Source organism: Bos indicus, chromosome 9 (assembly GCF_029378745.1).
Source record: "Bos indicus isolate NIAB-ARS_2022 breed Sahiwal x Tharparkar chromosome 9, NIAB-ARS_B.indTharparkar_mat_pri_1.0, whole genome shotgun sequence".
Lineage (NCBI taxonomy): Eukaryota > Metazoa > Chordata > Mammalia > Artiodactyla > Bovidae > Bos > Bos indicus.
The window spans coordinates 94924739-94944552 of NC_091768.1; the positions used below are offsets into that span (position 1 = coordinate 94924739).

The window sequence follows — 19814 nt, forward strand, 5'->3', positions numbered from 1 at the left end:
GGAGTGGCCTCTCAGGCAGGAGTTCATTCCGCATGCCTGTGTTTTGGGCTTCCCACGTGGTGCTAGTGCTAAAGAACCCACCTATGAATGCAGGGGACCTGAGAGATGTGGGTTTGATCCCTGGACGGGGAAGATCCCCTGGAGAAGGGCATGGCAACCCACTCCAGTATTCTTGCCTAGAGAATCCCATGGACAGAGGCAGCTGGTGGGGTCTCCATGGGGGTCACAGAGTCAGACACGACTGAAGGGACTTAGCATGCACACACATCCTGTGTTTTATACAGAACACAGAGCACATCAGTAAACCCGACAGATCGGCCCCATGGAACACAGGATGCGTGGCACTCGTATTAATAAGCCAGTCATGGCACTCTTATTAATAAGTTAAGATTTGTGGCTGGTTACCTGGCATTGCTTAGGTTAGACTGTGAATCTCATGCACCCACCAGACTTTGAGGAAAATTGATGGTAGTAGTAAGTTCAGTATTTTTTTGGTATTGCTTTAACGTGATCAGCTGCCTTTAGTCAATCAGTATCCTAGAGCCATATCAGGATTTAAACGATTATCAGAAGTGCTTTTCAGTATCGTTTTCAAAGAAAATGGATTTTAGACAATTATCTAATGAATAACAAAAGTGTAGTTTACTTAAGTAAATGTACCATTTTCTGTTTTACTAAGAAAATGGTATCGTAACTCTTTAAATTTAGAGGATCTTACAAGTATGGGGAACTCAGTAATTACAGTTTGTGTGTTACTCTTTCCTTCTGCTCGAGAAGTAGGGAAGACTTAATCCTTTGGAAAAATATATTCTGCTGCTGCTGATGGGACAGGATCTTTCTTGGCATTTCAGTTTAGCCAGTGTTCAGTGCTTATAATAATTTGCAATTGAGGTAGTTAGGTTTACCACAGAGGAGATAAAAGAAGTAAAGACATACAGCTTTTGTTCTCGAGGCCCTCGTGCCTTCAGGATTCACAGCCTCGTTGAGGCGAAGGGGCTTGCATAACTCAGTGAAGCTATGAGCCATGCCACTCAGGGCCACCCAAGACGGACGGAAGAGTTCGGACAAAACGTGGTCCGTTGGAGGGGGAGATGGCAAACAACTCCAGTACTCTTGCCACGAGAACCTCGTGAACAGGATACAAGACCATACTCAATGGGGAAATGAAAGATCCTGGCCAAATTACAAAGGCTCAGCATCCTCTCTGATTCTGCCGTAACCTTTGGTCTTTCCCACTAGCCTTTGAGGGCGGCGGCTTGTTTTCATAGCCTCTTGGAATGATCTGTTGCGGATATTCAGTGGATGACTTCCTGAGTGGGAGCTGGGGGCCTGCTGGGTGTCCTGGAGAGGACAGTCCTGGGTTGCACTTCCAGCTTTGCTACTTTCTAGCTCACTAACCGTAAGCAAATTAGTCACTCTGGGCTATTGGTTCCCTGTCTGTAATGATGCCTTCTTATCCCTTACAGGGACGTTAAGCTTTTTATGACTTCCAGGATCATCACAGTATAAAGAATTGTCCTCCCCTTGCCCAGTGTTAACTGCACCACTATTAAGAAGTACTGGGGCCTTGGCTCATCAGGCCTAGATCAGTACCTGGAGTCAGACATGGGGTTACCTTACCTGACTCACGAGAGGGAGGGATGAAAACTTGAACAAAATGGGGGCGGATTTTAACCCCCCAGGGAAGAGGGGAGAAGAGGGCATGAATGTCGTGAGCACTCCGCAGTGCTGATTCTGCGTGAGAGAAAAAAGGTGATTGGAGAGGGCTTGGTGTTGTGGAGTGGGGAACAGGGCTAGGTTTTTAGGGTGGTGTTAGATGTTGGAGGATGGTGAACACCAGGGAAATGGATCTGAGCTCGATCGCAGGAAACAGGGTGTCATTAGGACTTTTTGATATGTGACACAATGCTGGTTTTTCTGAGAGGGCCTCTGGCAGCAGTGAGCTGGGTTGACTGGCTGAGAGGAAAGATGGTGGTAGGAAGAGCCCACCTGTTCCAGGGCAGCTGACATCATGGAAGGTGCAGGGCAAAGAGCTGGTCAGAACTCTAGCTCATTGGCCAGGCGTTCTGCCTCAAAACAGGTTACTTGATGCATGCAGTTGATACGAGCTGCTGTTTCTCCTGCAGAACTGAGTAATACCACCCACCGTTGGGCGCTGTTTTGAAAATTAAGGAAGGATACATGTGACGTGCGTCCCACCTAGAAACACTTAGTCCCACTTCACCTTTCCTCGTCTGTGTGGTTTCCTCTTTTTGTAGGGGCTTCTAGTTGCAGGAAGGACCAACTAGAAAGAGAAAAGAGGATGCTGGCAAAAACCTGGTTGGAGGTCCACTTCCTGTGTTGTAGGAGGCATCTGGTTAGGACCCACCAGGGAGTTTTTCTGGCTTCTCCATCTTTGCATGTGATGACTCCCTCATTCTGAATTTTTCCGTCTCTTGGTGCCTGTTTAAATCTCTTCATTTGACTAAGTATGATTCATTCTTCCGTTTTTTGGTGTTTTTTAATTTTTTGGTATAATAAACATTGTCAGCTCTTCAAATTATATTGTATTTCCCTAACAATTCTCTTTGGTATACTGTATCTTTAACTTTATACTTCTGATATGATAAACAGCAGCTGTATTTCTGTGATGAGTTATAGTAGCTATATGAATTTAGAAGAGAAAGTGCCCTAAAGAGGAACCACCGATAAAAATAAACCATAGTTAAGAGTACTGGCCTTCCTCCAGGTGTCAGTTTAAAACAGCCATCCCTGCTCCTCCCGTAGCCCCGTTGTGTGTGTATTTATGTAGACGGCTTTAAGGAGAAACATCATTTTGAGTAAAGATCTATACATTTCACTTAAGTATAGTGCTTGCGTGCGTGCTCAGTCACTCAGTTGTGTCTGACTCTGCGACCCCATGGACTGTAGCCCACCAGCTTCCTCTGTCCATGAGATGTCCCAGGCAAGAATACTGGAGTGGGTAGACATTCCCTTCTCCAGGGGATCTTCCCGACCCAGAGATCGAACCCACCTCTCCTGTGGATTCTTTACCACCGAGTCACCTTAAGGAAGTCCATCTTTAAGTATAGTAGCATCTATTAGCATCATTTAAACAGATTAATGTAAGATATGACAAACCTAGACAGTGTATTTAAAAGCTGAGATATCACTTTGCTGACAAATCTCCATATAGTCAAAGCTCTGGTTTTTCCGGAAATCATGTACCATTGTGAGAATTGGACCATAAAGAAGGCTGAGTGCCAAAGAATCAATGCTTTAAAATTGGAGAAGACTGTTGAGAGTCCCTTAGATAACAAGGAGATCAAACCAGTCAATCCTAAAGGAAATCAGTCCCGAATACTCATTGGAAGGACTGATGCTGAAGCTCCAATACCTTGGTCACCTGATGCGAAGAACTGACTCATTGGAAAAGACCCTGTTACTGGGAAAGATTGGGAGCAGGAGACGGAGACAGCAGAGGATGAGCTGGTTGGATGGCATCACCGACTCAGTGAACATGAGTTTGAGCAAACTCCAGGGATAGTGAAGGACAGGAAAGCATGGTGTGCTGCAGTCCATGGGGTCGCAAAGAGTTGGACACGACTTAGTGACTGAACAACAACAGTGTAAGATAGTTAATTTAAATTATTTAAATAGGTCCAAAGGGACTTGCAGATCATCCTGTCATTTTTTCATGTGTGACTGATGTGGTCTAGAAATCAAGTATCCGATGTCTTTTATCTTATCCAGTAATACATGGTTATGATGGAATTATACTTTTAGGGCAGTCTTTTTGAAACCAGGAAAATGTGTCATACTTATTAAAGCAGGACCATGAGGCATATATTCTTTAGGAGTTTTCTAACAAAAATTATTTTTAAAAATTTTATCCATTTTGGGACTTTCTTGGTGGTCCAGTGGTTTTTCATGCCTCCACTAAAGGAGACATGGGATCAATCCCTGGTCAGGGAACTAAGATCCTGCAAATGTGGCCCCCCCCCAAAAAAAAATTATCCATTTTGATTATTGCACTTTTAGGACAGAGATGATAAGCAGAGGCTGCTAGGAGGGCACTGCTGCGAGGGACGGCGGCTGTGTACAGACTGCGCTGGCCGATTAGTCATCTCTACCACAGGCCCAGGAAGGAGGCGGGAGGCCTGCGTAATACCCTACACAGCTTCTGCTCTGGTCTTAGTAGCGCTTAATTCCTGTAGCTCATTTTCAGTGTGTTTTATTTGTAGGTTATTCAAGTAATATACTCTTTTTTTTTCCTCCTGAATGCTGGTTTATAGACACAGTGGAGAAGCCCTGCTAAAAAGAAGGGTTGGTTTTTTAAAAACTGTTTTCGTAAATGTACCTTTGTATTATTTGACCTCCAGTCTGTACTTTTACACTTAGCTTTGCACAGCGCTCCCTCTGGGCCTTTGCGCTTGCTCCTTCTGCCATAGCTGGCCTTGCGTCCTGCCTCAGACCCTGCTTGTCACACGCCGGCACCCTCATTCACCGGTGTCAGCTCAGATGCTGTCGCTCAGTTGCTCAGTCATGTCCGACTCGTGGTGACCCCATGGACTGCAGCACGCCAGGCCTCCGTGGCCTTTCCTATCTCCCATGTTGCCTCATCAAAGTGACCTTCCCCAACAACCCCTTTCAAAGTAGCCACCAGCAGTCCGTTACTCTCGCATCAACTGACTGAGCTCTTTACCAGGACCTCCACCACCTGCTTCCCAGGTGGCTCAGTGGTAAAGAACCTTCTGCCTGCCATGCAGGAGAAAAGTGTTCCATCCCTGGTTCGGAAAGATCCCCTGGAGAAGGAAATGGCAGCCCACGCCAGCTTTGTTGCCTGGAGAATTCCATGGGCAGAGGAGTCTGGCAGGCTACAGTCCATGGTGTCACAAAAGAGTTGGACATGAATTAGTGACTAAACCACAACCACCGCCACCTGCATTACCTTGCACACCTCCTAAAACAAACACTTCTGAGGGGAGGTAGCCACCTTGATGCTTTTCGCCACTGTGTCCACCTAGGACGGAGCCCTGCAGTAGTAACTACCTGTTACATATTTGGTTGACAAATGAATGTGTGCCTGCCCCCTAGCTTTGGTCTAGAATCCGGTCATCCGCTCTAGTAACCACAGAGGATCCCAGGGGAGTGCAGACTTTAAATATGGTCTCTGATGGCTTTAAGCAGAAAAGCCTAGAATGCTGTGGGGAAATTCTCACCCCACAGTCACAGTAGAGATTTAGGAAAAGTATAATTAAGAAATGTTCAGGATAAGCATTGGCACTTTGCGAAACAGAGCTTAGTTTATAAACTTAAGAGATGTATGATTGCCTGTTAAATGGTTTTTGATTCTTTAGCTGGGGTGGTAACCCTAGACTAAACGAAGTTTTTCGTCTCAAGAAAACTACTTTCTATAACTTCAAAACTGAAATAGGTGAAACTTACTTGGAAATGGCAATGAATGCATTAACTTGAGCATCAAACACCTGTTATGTCGTAGATACCAAACTGTGCAGTACGTTGATTAATCATTCCTTTAATAAATATGTATTTGAGTGCTTGCTGTGTCAGGCACTGTGCTGAACGCGATAGAGAAGGAACTTACAGTTCAGTAGAAGACGCACCACAGGTCAGCAAGCAGGAGTGATACCGTGTAAGTACAGCGCTGGGGAAGTACAGTGTAGGCCCAAAGGCAGCCTGGAGGAGAGACCCAGCAGGTTCCAGAGGTCATAGGATGTTTCCCACAAGTGAAATCTCAGTGAATTAAGGGGCCTGAAAGATGAGCAGATTTAATCAAGTCAGGGAAGAGGGGAGGTGTGTTCAGATGTAGGATTCATCAGTATAAAGATGGCAGGCGGAAGTTGTCAGGGGTGACTGTCACCCGGGGAGAGTATGTCCAGTGAGAAGAGCACTGGATCCCGGGAACATGAACTTTTTACAGGATGGCCTGCCTCCAAAACGAAGCCTGAGAAAGAAAAGACAGAAGAGGCCCCACATTGTGAAGCAAAGGGAGGAATGTTTCAAGAAGGAGGAAGTGGACGGCGGTGTCCCATGCAGCCAGGAGGCGGAGTGAGCTGAGCCCCGCAGGTCCACTAGTTTCCCTCCAGGAGGGTTGCTCGTGGCCTTGACAGAGCCATTCCAGTGTCGTTACACAGGCAAAGCTCGGCTGCTGTGGGGTGAAGAGTGAGTAGCAAATGAGGTGGACACAGTGAACGTGGACAGCTTGTCTTAAAATTTAAATTTCTTTTGAATAGATAAAGAAGATATGGTACATATACAGTGGAATGCTACTCAGCCATGAAAAAGAATGAAATAATGCCATTTACAGCAACTTAAATGGACATAGAGATTATCACACTGAGTGAAGTCCAAAAGAGACAAATATATACATTATCACTTAGATGTGAAATCTAAGTAAGACAAGAATGAACTAACCTACGAAACAAAACCCGACTCACAGACCTAGAAAGCAGACTTGTGGTTGCCAGGGTTGGGGGAGATGGATTGGGAGTTTAGGATTAGCAGATGCCAACTATTGCAAATAGGATGGATAAACAACAAAGTCCTACTGTGTAGCATGGGGGACTGAATCCAGAATCCTGTGATAAATCATGCTGGAAAAGAATATGGAAGAGATTATATATGTAACTGGATCACTTTTCTATGCAGCAGACATTAACACTAAATCCAGCTATACCCCAGTAAGAAAGTAAATTGATTAATAAATTCATATTTCTTAGAGAAGTTAAGAGAAGGCATAGATCAGAGGGATAGAGGAGTATCTGGGGTTGAGGCTTCCCAGGTGGCACAGTAGTAAAGAATCCGCCTGCCAATACAGGAGACCTGGGTTCGATCCCCGAGTTGGGAAGATCCCCTGGAGGAGGAAATGGCAACCCACTCCCGTATTCTTGCTTGGAGAATTCCATGGACAGAGGATCCTGACGGAATACAGTCCATGGGGTCACAGAGAGTCGGACACGACTGAGTGTGCTTACACAATAAATTCAAATTTCTTAGAGATGTTAAGAGAAGACATTGGTCCAAGGAGTATTTGGGGTTGAAGTAGGAATTCTTTAAAGAGTGGTTTAAATGCTAAGGAGGAGAAGAGAGCAGAGAAGTTAAATAAAATCATGGATTAGTTAGAAAGTATAACTGGCTAAGAGCCTCTGAGCATATAGCGTAGGGGGCAGTTATCTTTGTAGTCTGTGAGAGTTTTCTCCTGGCCTCTCCTCTCCCTTCCTTCCTTCCTTTCATTCCCACCCCCCCCCCCCCCCCCCCGCCCCGCCCCTCCTCACACTGCAGCTTGTAGGATCTCTGTTCTCACAGGGACTGAACTCGCCCCCTCAGCAGTGGGAGAATCCAAACCACAGCATCTCCAGGGAAGTCCCTGTTTTTTGAAATTACAGCCGAGGTCATGTGCTTACATGTAACCCCCCAAAAGTGCCCTAAAGCAAAAAAAATTTAAAGTGGTTTTACAGTGTGAAGCTCATCACATCTGCTTTGTATCCTTGGTGTCTACACTGAAAGTATTTTATTTTGTTTAACACTTCTGGCAGGCCACTTTTGAGATTACATTTTTGTTTCTTTGACTTTTAAACCCACATTACTGCTAGCTGCTGGTGGCTGTCCATGTGTTAGGGGGTGTACCATCAGCCACAGAAAGCTCATTCCGTAGACGGAATGCAGTGCAATTAGGGTAACCTTAGTTGTGTTCCCCTCCCCCCACCATTGTACTATTTATTTGCATGGACTTTTAAAAATCACTGGAAAAGGAAATGGCAACCCACTCCAGTACTCTTGCCTGGAAAATCCCATGGATGGAGAAGCCTGGTAGGCTATATAGTCCATGGGGTCGCAAAGAGTCAGACACAACTGAGTGACATCACTTTCACTTTAAAAATCATGGTAAAATATATGTAATGTAAATTTACCGTTTTCCAGGCAAGCATAAATGTCTTGATTTTATAAACTAAAGTCGATTTTGCAAAATACTAACAGGTATCCCACATATCTCTTAATTACCCCCTTGGAGGTTGTCCTGCGTGCTCCTTGGGCGGTTCTTCCTTGGGTGGTTTTCTTGCTTCGCACGCTGATCAGTTCTCAGCGGGGACTCTGAGAGATGGTCCCTCCACAGGTCTCCAGGGCAGCCTGTGTGTGGCCCTTTGCTCTCCCACACCCTCCCCTGTGAACCCTGGCCTCCAGCGCCTCCTGCTCTCATCGACAGCCTCTGCCTGGTCTCCCCTCCCCTATTCTTGGGCTTGTCCTCACTCTCTCCAGGAGCACTCTCCAGAGTTGCCGTGCTGATTCTTAGATTTTGGTCAGCATTTGACTTGTCTGAAGTTAGAGAGTAAATCCAGTACCTGGTGCACCATCTGTTTTTTCTGATGTTAGTTTACCTACTATGTGTTGTGAAATTCTTGTCTACTTTCTGAAATACTGAAATTCTGTTAAACTGGCCTTTTCCCAGGACCAGTTGTCTTCAGAAGAAAAGGGCCCCGGTGTCTTCCTTCCCTGTCTCTCGTGGCGGGAGGAGTTTTGCAGTGACATCTGCCTGCCTGCTTCTTGCACGCACATCCAGAGTCAGGTTGTACAGGCCTCCAGGGATCCTGGCTCTCGGCTGTCTTCCCCCCGGTGACTCAGTCCTTGGGGAGTCTGTGCACTTCCTCTGCCCCCGTCCTGACCTTTATGTGAGCTAGAGCCCCTGCAGTAGTGCTGCCATCTCTTCTTAACTTTCATTCCTTTACTTCCAAGTTTTCTGTCTCTTAAAGTGAATTTCTCATCAATAACGTACCTGCAGATCTTTTTTCTTTTATATATTTACCTCATTGCAGTGCCATCTCTTGTTGCAGAACATGGGCTCAGTAGTTGTGGTGCATGGACTTAGTTGCCCCACAGCATGTGTGATCTTCGCGGGCCAGGGATTAAGCCCGTTGTCCTCTGCATCGGCGGGCGATTCTTATCCACTATGCGACCAGGGAAGCCCAGGGTCTTACTTTTTATCAGGTTGACAATCTGTCTTTTAATTGGAGTATTTATTTTCTTCCTTCCATCCATCCATCCATCCATCCATGAATGATTGCCCTCAGGTTCACAGTATGCATTGGTATCTTAACACATTTCTAATTTCAAATAACAATACAGCACTTCGCATACTATGAGAACCTAGTACATCTCTATGGAGAAGGCGATGGCACCCCACTCCAGTACTCTTGCCTGGAGAATCCCATGGATGGAGGAATCTGGTAGGCTGCAGTCCATGGGGTTGCTGAGGGTCGGACACGACTGAGCGACTTCACTCTCACTTTTCACTTTCATGCATTGGAGAAGGAAGTGGCAACCAGCTCCAGTGTTCTTGCCTGAAGAATCCCAGGGATGGGGGGACCTGGTGGGCTGCTGTTTATGGGGTCACACAGAGTTGGACACGACTGAAACGACTTAGCAGCAGCAGCAGCACGTTTCTATATCTCCTTCCTGACCTTTGTGCTGTTTTCTTTGTACATTTTATTTCTCAGTTTTATAAACCCCACAATACACTGCGGTTATTCTTGTTTCAAAAGTCAGTTATCTGACTTTCAAAGTCAGATATCTTTTAGGGAAATTAAATGATGAGTTTTTTTTTTTTTTTTGCCTACATATTATTTCTGACGCTCTTTCTTTGGTGTAAATTCAGGTGTTTGGTATCATTTTCCTTCTGGTTAAACAGCTTCCTTTAATATTTCTGGTAGTGTTGGTTTACTGGTGACAAATTTAGCTTTCGTCTGGAAATGTCTTTATATCATGTTTAGTTTTGAAGGATGTTTTTGATGGGCACAGAATTCTGTTGATAGATTTTGTTATTTTCCACTGCTTTACAGGTGGATTTTGCTTGTATTGTTTCTAATAAGAAGCCTACAGTCTTTCTTTGTTCCTTTGTGTGTCATGAGTCTAGCTCCCGCCCCCATCTTTGGCTGCTTTTAAGATATTTCTCTTTATGGGTGATGTTGCATCAGTTCCTTTCTTTCAAGGGTAACTTCTGAGTGTGTTGACTCCAGGGTAGCCTTTAGCCCTAGCCTGCCTAGGGTCATTACCTTGAATGCTTTGGGTGTGTTCAGTGGAATTTCCCTCTCTGGCTAGTCAGAGCTCTAGTATCTTCTGGTTCTGCCTGACCTCCGACAGTGCTTTGACCCTGCAGCTCCCAAGAGTTGACCTTTGCCGGGCCTTAAAGCAGTTTGCCCAGTTGTGTGCAGTTCAGTATTTACCAACCAGCTCAAGGAGACCTTTGCGCAGGTTTCTGGAGCCTTTTCCCTGAGTAACTCCTTTCTGGTAGTTTGTCCTCGGATTTCAGCCGCCTTCGGTTCAGTTCAGTTCAGTTCAGTCGCTCAGTCGTGTCCGACTCTCTGCGACCCCATGAATCGCAGCACGCCAGGCCTCCCTGTCCATCACCAACTCCCGGAGTTCACTCAGACTCAACGTCCATTGAGTCAGTGATGCGATCCAGCCATCTCATGCTCTGTCGTCCCCTTCTCCTCCTGCCCCCAATCCCTCCCAGCATCAGAGTCTTTTCCAATGAGTCAACTCTCCGCATCAGGTGGCCAGCCTCCTGGAATTTTGGTCTCTGGCTTGTCAACTTTGCAGGACCTGTGCTTCCTGCCTGGGGCTCTTGGCTTCTTGCAGCACTTGGTCAGACAGTGCCCCCGGTCAGAAAGACAGTGCCCCGGGTCAGAAAGCCAGAGCCTTCACAGGGCTCATCTTCCCTTTCTTTTCTCTGGGAGTTTCCTTTCCTGTGCTGTCCTTTTGCGGAGTCTCTGGAAACTGTTACTTTGTATATTTTGTCCAGTTTTCTAGCTGTTTTTGTGAGTATGTGGTCACAGAGCAAATCTAATACCAGTTACTTCTTTGTTGCTTTTTGCTATTTGATTGGTTGATTTTCTTTTTTTCTTGGTCCTTATGGGATCATAGTTCCCCTCCCAGAGATGGAACCCCAGGCCCTCAGGCGGTTGGCAGTGGAAGAGCAGAGTCCTAACCACTGGGCCTCCAGGGAGTTCCCTTGATTAGTTGTTTTCACAACTAGATTTTGATGTATCAATTATTTACTTTATGTTCTAGTTTTTTTTTTCTTTTTTAAATTTTACTTGGTCTATACTGTAGTTTTTTTAGTCGCTTTATCCTAAAAGGCCTTGGGTCGATTGGTGTTCTATCAGGAAAATGATGACGTTCTAGGGGACAGGGTTATTTTTTTTGCCATTTCGCGTGCGGTCACAGTTGACCCACGAGACCTCCAGACAGCAGAGAAGCTGCGCCACCGCTCGGGCGCCCTGGCCTGTGCTTTCCCCAGCACTCGGTGAGCGCTCTGAAGCTCTCTGTATTTGAAAAAAAATACGGATTTAGGGGAAATTTCAGTCCCTGCAAGGAATCTGAAGCACTGAGTATAATAGAATATTTTGATAGAGTTCTTTGTGAGGACTTATTTCTCTTAACTTTTAAGAGAGATTTTTTTTTCCCCCTAAATGGGGTTGTTGGGTATTCAGTACAGAATAATCAGTGTAGTAAAGGGCTCGGTGGTCCTTGCTGGTGATCACTAGCATTAAGACAAAAAAGACTAACAGCTGAAGTAGGGACTTGTTTTAAGGGACAGTCTTTCAACCTAATGAGGAAAATGAATACTTTAAGGTACTTTGTGCCGTTTTGGAAACTAGGTTGAGTTTATATTAGAGGTGGATGAAAATGTTAAAAAGTCTTGAGAATGATCGTATGATCTCTGGCTGTTGATTTTTGTTTGTGGCCTTAAAGTGCTAAAGGTGAAGTTTGGTCATTTTTGGTTTTTCAAGTCATGGTACGTTTCAGGTGCCCTTTTTAAAGTGAGCAGAGTGCTTTGGGACAAGTTCATTCACAGTTTCTCAAAAAGAAATCTTTTGGATTTTAGATGAAATGACGTTATATTTGTGGCTGGGCATCTCTGTGATGTCCTACCTTTGTTCTCCGGAACACAGTGTGATTTATTGAAAAGGTTTTCTTTACTAAGGCTCTTCATGCATTTGGTTATCGCTTCTGCTTGGTATTTTGTTTTTTGTTGTTGTTGTTGTTGCACTTGGGAATAACCCCCAATTATCTTTGTATATACATACATTAAAAAAAAATCAAGTGATTGTTTACAGAGAAACTTGATTTCTTTTTATTTTAAAATTGGTCTCCTGATTAATTTTCATCATTCTAATATTGTTTCAAATGATTGGGGTTGAGGAATTCCCTGTGGACCACCGTCAGCCTTGGTTACCCCTTACCTTCGCACTCAAACTACACGCAGTGGGGGTGGACGCTCTTTCTGGTCAGCCTCTCAGGCGGTCTGGCTCTCCTTCAGTCAGGTGAAGTGACAGGCTCTAGAACTACTTGTGTGAGTCAGTAACCTGGCACTGGCTGTTTCCCTTGTGCGGCAGCAAGTTTTTTTAGCACACACAGAATGTATGTATAATACTCAGGGGAAACGCTGGAGGTCATGATAGGTAGCATTAATTGAGCCCTTTATGCCAGTCACTGTTCCGATCACCTTACATCTATTACTTCACTGATCATTTGTGTCACGAGGCATATACTGTTGGCCTTATCGCATTCTTGAGGAATTTGAGCCGGAGACTTTGAGGAATTCAGCCAAGTTTACACGGCTGGTGAAACAGTAAGTAGAATGGGCAGTTGGACTCGTGGTCTGGCTCTGAAGCCAGCTCTTATCACCACGTTGCCAGTAATTACAGTTCATCCCCACTTTGGGGGAGAAATGAAAACATTGTCAGGATGCGCTGGGGGGCAGGGGTGGCGCAGACAGCCCACTGTCAGGGGAGCGTGTATGTTTCCTGCTCACTGTCTCTGAAGTTTGAGACTGGGGTACTGTTTGCTGGTAAACCTTTATCTTGTTTTTCTATAACGTACATGTCATTTTATAACCAGGAAACACAGTAAAGCTATTTGAATTTGGAGGGGGGTGCAGTTTTTTCTTAGCCACAGGTAAGTAGGTTTTCCTGTGCTTTGCCCTGGAGGTTGAGTGGTGATTAGTAGCCTTGCAACTCAGATAAAGAGCAGGGTAGATATGCTGATATGAAGAGTCCGAAGACTAGATGAAACATGAAATGCAGAGGTGTACGGGTGCCGTGGTTCTGATTGGGTGTGTGTATATGTGTGTGTGTGTGTGCGACTGCACACGCACACACGCGTGTCAAATGCAGAACATCCTGAGGGGTACTTTCAAATCTGTTAGCGCTTGTGCCCTTTGGGGCGAAGAGGAACATTTTCTGACTTTTCCTTTTTTATCTTCATTATATTGCTTTTGTTGTTGTTCTAAAAGTGCCTTTTTACATACACACACACAGAAATAGCAGCACGCAGACTGAGAGCTCCAGGAATGTGTAGACTTTACTACGGATTCTGATTGCCTTCCAGCCATTTTTTGAGTTAAACTTTGGAGCATTTTGTGTTTTGTCATACCTGGGGAAACATTCTCGAAAAGACTGTGGTAATTTCAGCAAGATTCTGAGCTTCCTGGGTTAGTGGTATAAGACAGTGCTTCTGATTTATAATTTTTTTTGACTGAACAGTAAGTTCATATTAAAAAAAACAGCACTTAAAATGGTACATAAAGATAACACTGAAAATTTCTCTCCTATCTGTCCTTCAGCCGGCTGTCTTCTCGTAGAGGCAATGTTACTTCTATATATCTTTACAGAGATAAGCAGATGCATTTTCTTTCTTTCTTTCTTTCTTTTTTTTTTGACACAATGGTGTACTTTGCTTTATTTTCTCATTTAATGTACACACTTTAGAGATGATTCCACATGTGAAAAATAAGCAAGCCCTTCTCTTTTTTTTTGGCCGGAGTACTTGATACTCCCTTCCATGGCAGGGCCCTATTTGACTAACCAATCCTTACTTTCAGGCTGGCCTGGTCCTTTGCTCTGTAAACAGAGCTGCAGTGAATAACCGTTTGCACATGTGTGAATATTTCTGGAGGAAGACTTCCTAGAGGCTGAGTTGGATTTTGATAGGCACTGCCAGGCTGCCTCTCACTGCCACCAGCTCTACGTATCTCCTCTTTCTCTGCCCCTACACCCTCACCCACGATGTTCTGATCAAAGGTTTTTGTTTTGCCAGTTAATAGTGGAAAACTAATATTTGTTTAGTTTTATAAGTGAGGTTTTACATTTTTGAGAGCCTTTTATTTTTACTGATTCATAGTTACCCTTCATAGAGTAGGAGAGCCAACTTTAGTCTGTGATAAAAGTCACATATTTTTCCTGTCTTGTCATTTGTTTTTTTTGTTTAATCTTATTGATAATGGCTTTTGCCAGGCAAGGTAGGTATGTGTTATTTTGGGAGAAGAGAAATTTTTCTCTCTTCAGGATTTCTGTTCCGTATTTGAAGTCCTCCTCCACTGCAAGATTATTTTAAAAATTCACCTAAGATGTCCTTTGGTGCTCTTCATGGTTTTCTGTAAACTTAATGACTTAAGACAGTGTGTTATTCCCTGTACCTCTGCAGATTGGCTGTGAGTGGTTCTTGTGGTCTGAAAAGCCTGCCCAGGCCTCGAGGCCGTGGGTGGCTGTGCCCACATACCGGGGTCTCGCCTTGTGCAGCTGGGGGGGCTGGGGTGAGACGGTGGTCTCTCTTTTGCAGAGGCTCATGTGGTTGGGGAGGTGATCCTGGCAACCGGGAGGGCAGGCCCCACCCGGCAGGTGCTTCATGCCCTTTGCTTGTATCACGGTTGCTGTTACCCTGTCAGCCAAAGCAAGCAAATGAACGAGTCCAGAGTCAAAAGGTGGAAAAACAGCCTCCTCTTGGTACTGGGAGGAGTGGCAAAGTCACCTTGCAGGGGGTGTTCAGAGAGGGATGGGAAGATTGATTGTGGCCATTGTTGCAAACAGCGTGCCACACTCCTCAGCTTTTCCCATTTTCTGTGTCTTTCAGGAATATTGTAAAGTTTTCCCTTACACATCTCCTTACATTATTTCTAACTAGTTATCTTTTGCTGATTCTTGTAACCGCCCCCCCACGCCATCTTCATTTAGAAGTCTTGGGCAGGTGATACATGTACACAGTTAAAATGATAAGAAATAAACTGAGAAATCTCACTATTCTTATCCATTCATTTTCCTCTCCCATCTCTATAGGCAACCAATTTTAAAAGAATTTCTTTTAATTATCTAGTGCTTCTTTTTTCACTTTCACTTTTCCCTTTCATGCACTGAAGAAGGAAATGGCAGCCCACTCCAGTGTTCTTGCCTGGAGAATCCCAGGGACGGGGGAGCCTGGTCCCTGCTGTCTACGGGATTGCACAGAGTCGGACACGACTGAAGTGACTTAGCAGCAGTGCTTCTTTATGGAAGTACTGGCAAGTATAAGTATTCTGCCTCTGAAAAAAGTAGCATACTACATGCCCTATTGTGCAGCTAGCTAGCTCTCCTCAGTTAATGATACAGTAGTTCCTGTCAGTACATAGATTGTTCCCATTCTTTTATTGCTACATATTTTCTTGTGATGCTATACCATGGTCTATGTAACTAATTCCCTTTTAGTAGCTACCAGGGTGGTCTGCAGTCTTTTCATATTGCAAACAGTGCTGCACTAAGTGCCGTGGTACACACATGCGTGTAGAGAATGGATTCTCAAAATGAGACTTCTGGATCTAAGGGTAAATGGATCTTGAAAACTGTATTGAGGCAAAATTTCTCACTTACCAGATGAGCAGAAATACAAAGGTTGGGTGATTGATTTTGTTTGTGAAGCTGGGGAGAACCGTTTCTTTCGTATTGCTGGCAGAGGTTTAAATAGTGCAGTCCCCAGCAAAGGGAGATCTGGCTACATCTGCCGATCAACTTGTCTTCCTTCATGTGTGGGATTGAGCATTTTTTTTCCCCAGACATAAATGGTATAAGGACCATTTATTTTTTTCTGTGAGCCGTGTTTCTCTGCCCATTTTTCTGGTGGATTGCCGGTCTTTTTCTTGAGTTCTAGATGCTCTTTAAACCTTTTCATGTGAATTGCAGAGTTCTTTCCCTGGTAGCTCATGTTTTATATATTAGTGATTGAGGTAATAGTGATGCTATGTGTGATATGGCCAGTTTGATGCCACCACATCCAAGAACTGTTCAGATGCTTTCATCTGATTGTTCTATACACCAAATAAAGAAGCTTTGGTCCGGGCGAGTCTGGGTAGAAAGTCTCTTAGAGTCATCCCAGCCTCCAGCAGTTTGGTCACAACATGGCCTTTGGATTCCCTTGGTCCAAGTATTTCCAGAATCACTGTGCATGAGTGGAGTGGAGGCTGGGTGGAGTGACACGGCAGTGGATGGTACAGTTTGATTGGTTTAGTGAAAGTATTCCGAAGGATTTCTTCCCCCTTGTGATTGTAAATTGCCTTTTGTTACACAGAGACTTAAGATCATTCTATTCGTTTCTTGGAAACATATTCCTACGCAATGAATTTATGTTTACATTTCTCTTTGTCTTGGAGGTTTCTCAAGCCGCACTGCTTGTCTAGTTGGCCAGTTAGAAATCTCCTCCAAGTGCGTCATGTTTCAGGAGAACATACCTCAACCCATTTTCGGAAAAACATTTTTAAAAGCATGTATCAATTTTACTGGTAGTCTATTCTTAAAAAAATTTACAGAAGAAAATTAATTTTGGAGCTATTCTCAATGGCTGCCACCAATTCTGACTGACCAGGAACTGTGGAAATTTAGCCCTTGAAATGCTTGGAGTTGTTTCTTAAAGAACAGCTACTACTGGAAAAGGGAGTGAGAAAAATAACCTTTTCTTTCAACGACCACATCAGAAATAGTCGGCGGCTCGGCAGTTGAGGTCGAGGGCAACATCTTTGTTTGCGTGGACCCTGTAGTGGCGGCGAGGGTGGGAAGGTGAGGAGACCTGGAGGCCGAGAGAAGACGGGAGAGGAGCTGGTGTTGGCGGGCTTCCAGTCTGCGCCAAACCTGCTCACCTAGAGCAACCGAGTTGCTCTTCTCAGCTCAGTGGCTTTTTTTTTTTTTTCCTGTTGACATTTATGCTCATTTGGGGATGTGCTTTTTAAATCTTCCCCAAAGTTAGTCTCAGTTATAATTCTTAAGCATCTCTAGGTTTAAAAAAAAAAAAACAAGTCCTAAGTCAATGTTTAAAATAAACCTACAGTGCTTATAGACATTTTCCGTGGGTAGATGTTCAGTAATATTTAAATGTGTAGGGGAGTTTCCATTTTTTTATTTTTGACTTGTTTCACATTCTGTTTCACCAAGTTGTTAAGTTTAGTAAAGGAGAGGCTTTGCTATTCTGTATCTGAGGCCTGGTTGGACTTAAGTGGATCAAAAAAATTGTTAACGGATCCTCAAGGAGCAGGATCAAAACAGTGGGTTCCTTGTCTGGCTCTTGTCCTGGGGGTGCGTCCTGGCCTGGGGAGCCCCCCTCTCCCTCCTCAGGCCTTTACCTCCTATCTGCCCTCATTGCGTGAGGGATTGAGGTTGGTTTGACATGTTTTTAAAAACATGTTTTAGTCCTGAGTGGGACAAGCTGAATTCTATCTCCTTTTGCAGCTGCGTGAGGAACATACCTCAGCCCAGGGTCGCTGTCCTCGTAGTGACCTCAGGAAAACGGTGACACTTGCAGAATTCTCACTCTACCTGAGCCTGGCTCTCAGTCCCCCTTCCCAGTGTGTAAAAGTAAAGGATCTGATGCTGTGCACTACTGTTCGTTTCTTTCCAACATTTTATTATGAAAAATTTCAAGCATGTAGAAAAGTTGAACTCATTTTCCATTGGACACCATAAACCCACTATCAAGATTCCATAAATAAGTTTACTTACTATACCTGCTTTATCACATTCCTCCACCAGTTCATCTTATAATTTTTGATGTATTTCAAAGTAAATTAGAATTTGGGATCTTTCCCCGTAATCTTCTGCCACTGGATGTGAATCCTTGGTCCCTGTTAGAAGCATTTCAGGTGTCCTTAAGCAGGTGTGGAGGAAGCACTGGCCAGCGCGTTCTTGCCCCATGGTCGGTGTGCAGCAAATGCATGTTAAAGGCGTGTATGCCCACTAGTCCTAGCTGATGAACCCTGTAGGCAGACTTCGCTTTGCCTCTTAGGACAATTACTTTTATATAGATATAATTCTGTTTATTTATTTATATTCATTCTTTGGTCTTCATTGCCGCGTGGGCTTTCTCTAGTTGCGGAAAGCGAGGGCTCCTCCGTTGCGGTGCGCAGGCTTCTCCTTGTGGCGGCTTCTCTTGTCGTGGAGCTCAGGCTCCAGGCGCAGGGCCTCCAGTAGCTGCTGCGCACGGCTCTAGAGCACAGGCTCAGCAGTTGTGCACGTGGGCTTAGTGCTCCGCGGCATGTGGATCCTCCCTGACCAGGGATCGAGCCCACGTCTCCTGCTTTGGCAGGTGGAGTCTTTACCACTGAGCCACCGGGAAGCACCAGGATGAATTCAAAACAAACCACGTTTCCTAGGTACATGTGGTCTCGATTTGTAAGATGGACTGCCTTCTATAAGACAGTACATGAAGAGACAATTATTTAGAATTTGAGATGGACTAAATGCACATAACATAAAAGTATATGTATTTTTTACAGCAGTAGTTGTCTTTCTTGGAATACGTGCATGGCAGTTATTCCAAGGAACCCACATCTCAGGGTTGGTACCTCAAGCATCTGCTTGAGGAAGGGGCCTGAAAGAGCAGCCCCACCTCACATCAACCAGAACAGCTTCCCTTTAGTCTATTTTCTATGAGATTCAGATTCCATGGCAAGAAAAATTTTGAAAATCACAACTGCTCAGGTTACCTGACCCAAGTATACGAGAGCCCTAGGTAAGTCTTCGTATGGCTCAGATGGTAAAGCATCCACCTGCAAAGCAGGAGACCTGGATTCGATCACTGGATCGGGAAGAACCCCTGGAGAAGGGAGTGGCTACCCACTCCAGTATTGTTGCCTGGAGAATCCCATGAACAGAAAAGCCAGGTGGGCTGGAGTCCATGGGGTCGCAGAGAGTCAGAGACGACTGAGCAACCAACACTTTCTTCTTAGTAGGAAGTATTCTAGTAGAAGAGTATGAATATATCTTGCACACAGCTCAGATTTCTGTGTTTTTAGTTGGCTAAGGTTGCTGCACCATCAAAATTTACCCTAGGTAAAGAACAGTGAGAGTTTTAATAGCAGGAGGCTCATCTAAAGACTGTGCATCTCGTGTGTACATACTTCCATGGAGATCCCTCAGTCCCTGAGAGTCCGTGTGCCCACAGTGAACAGTGTCTGTATTTCCACTCCTTACCTCCTGCCAGGAAGGCCATGCGTGCTCTTTTCCCCTTGCTGAAATGGGTTTATTCTGAGTTCTTCGGGGCCCGATCTCAAGTGCAGTGTGGGCGGCGACCAGAAACCTCCCTCCTCCCAGAGCAGAGCAGGGCTCTCTCTCTTCGTGTCATTCTTCCTCACAAACAGGGCTGATGAATCACTTTGATCCGACGTCTTCCTTTGTTCCAAAACAACCGCAACCACGGTCATGACATGTTGTTCACAAAGTGAGCGGCATAGGTGGTTCTTTTTCTCTTTTTTTTACTGTTACGTTTACATTTGTAACTTCCTCTTTTTCTCTTTACTTCCAATAGGCTCGGGTTATGTATGATTTTTCTGCTGAACCTGGAAATAATGAACTGACAGTTAACGAAGGCGAAATCATCACAATTACAAATCCAGTAAGAGAACTGTTATGTTTAAATTGGTCTCTTAAGGATTTATGTTTAAGATTTTATTTTTTTAATAGGCTGATCTTTCAAACCCTCATGAATTCCTTTCCTGTTGCTTGTGCAGTACTGATGGTTAA

General features: G+C 44.6%; 1 protein-coding gene and 1 long non-coding RNA gene across 2 annotated transcripts in view; both read left to right on the plus strand.

The window, feature by feature from the left end:
• LOC139184977 (uncharacterized) overlaps positions 1 to 9841 on the plus strand; it is a 28460-nt gene extending 18619 nt beyond the window's left edge. The window contains exon 2 of the long non-coding RNA XR_011568553.1: positions 16 to 9841. This is a non-coding gene — a long non-coding RNA (uncharacterized lncRNA). The remainder of the gene's footprint in view (positions 1 to 15) is intronic.
• The window catches only part of SNX9 (sorting nexin 9), an 89719-nt gene that overhangs the window by 18907 nt on the left and 50998 nt on the right, over positions 1 to 19814 (plus strand). Inside the window, exon 2 of the mRNA XM_070796438.1 lies at positions 19600 to 19686. Within this exon, the coding sequence (XP_070652539.1) occupies positions 19600 to 19686 (87 nt within the window). The remainder of the gene's footprint in view (positions 1 to 19599; positions 19687 to 19814) is intronic.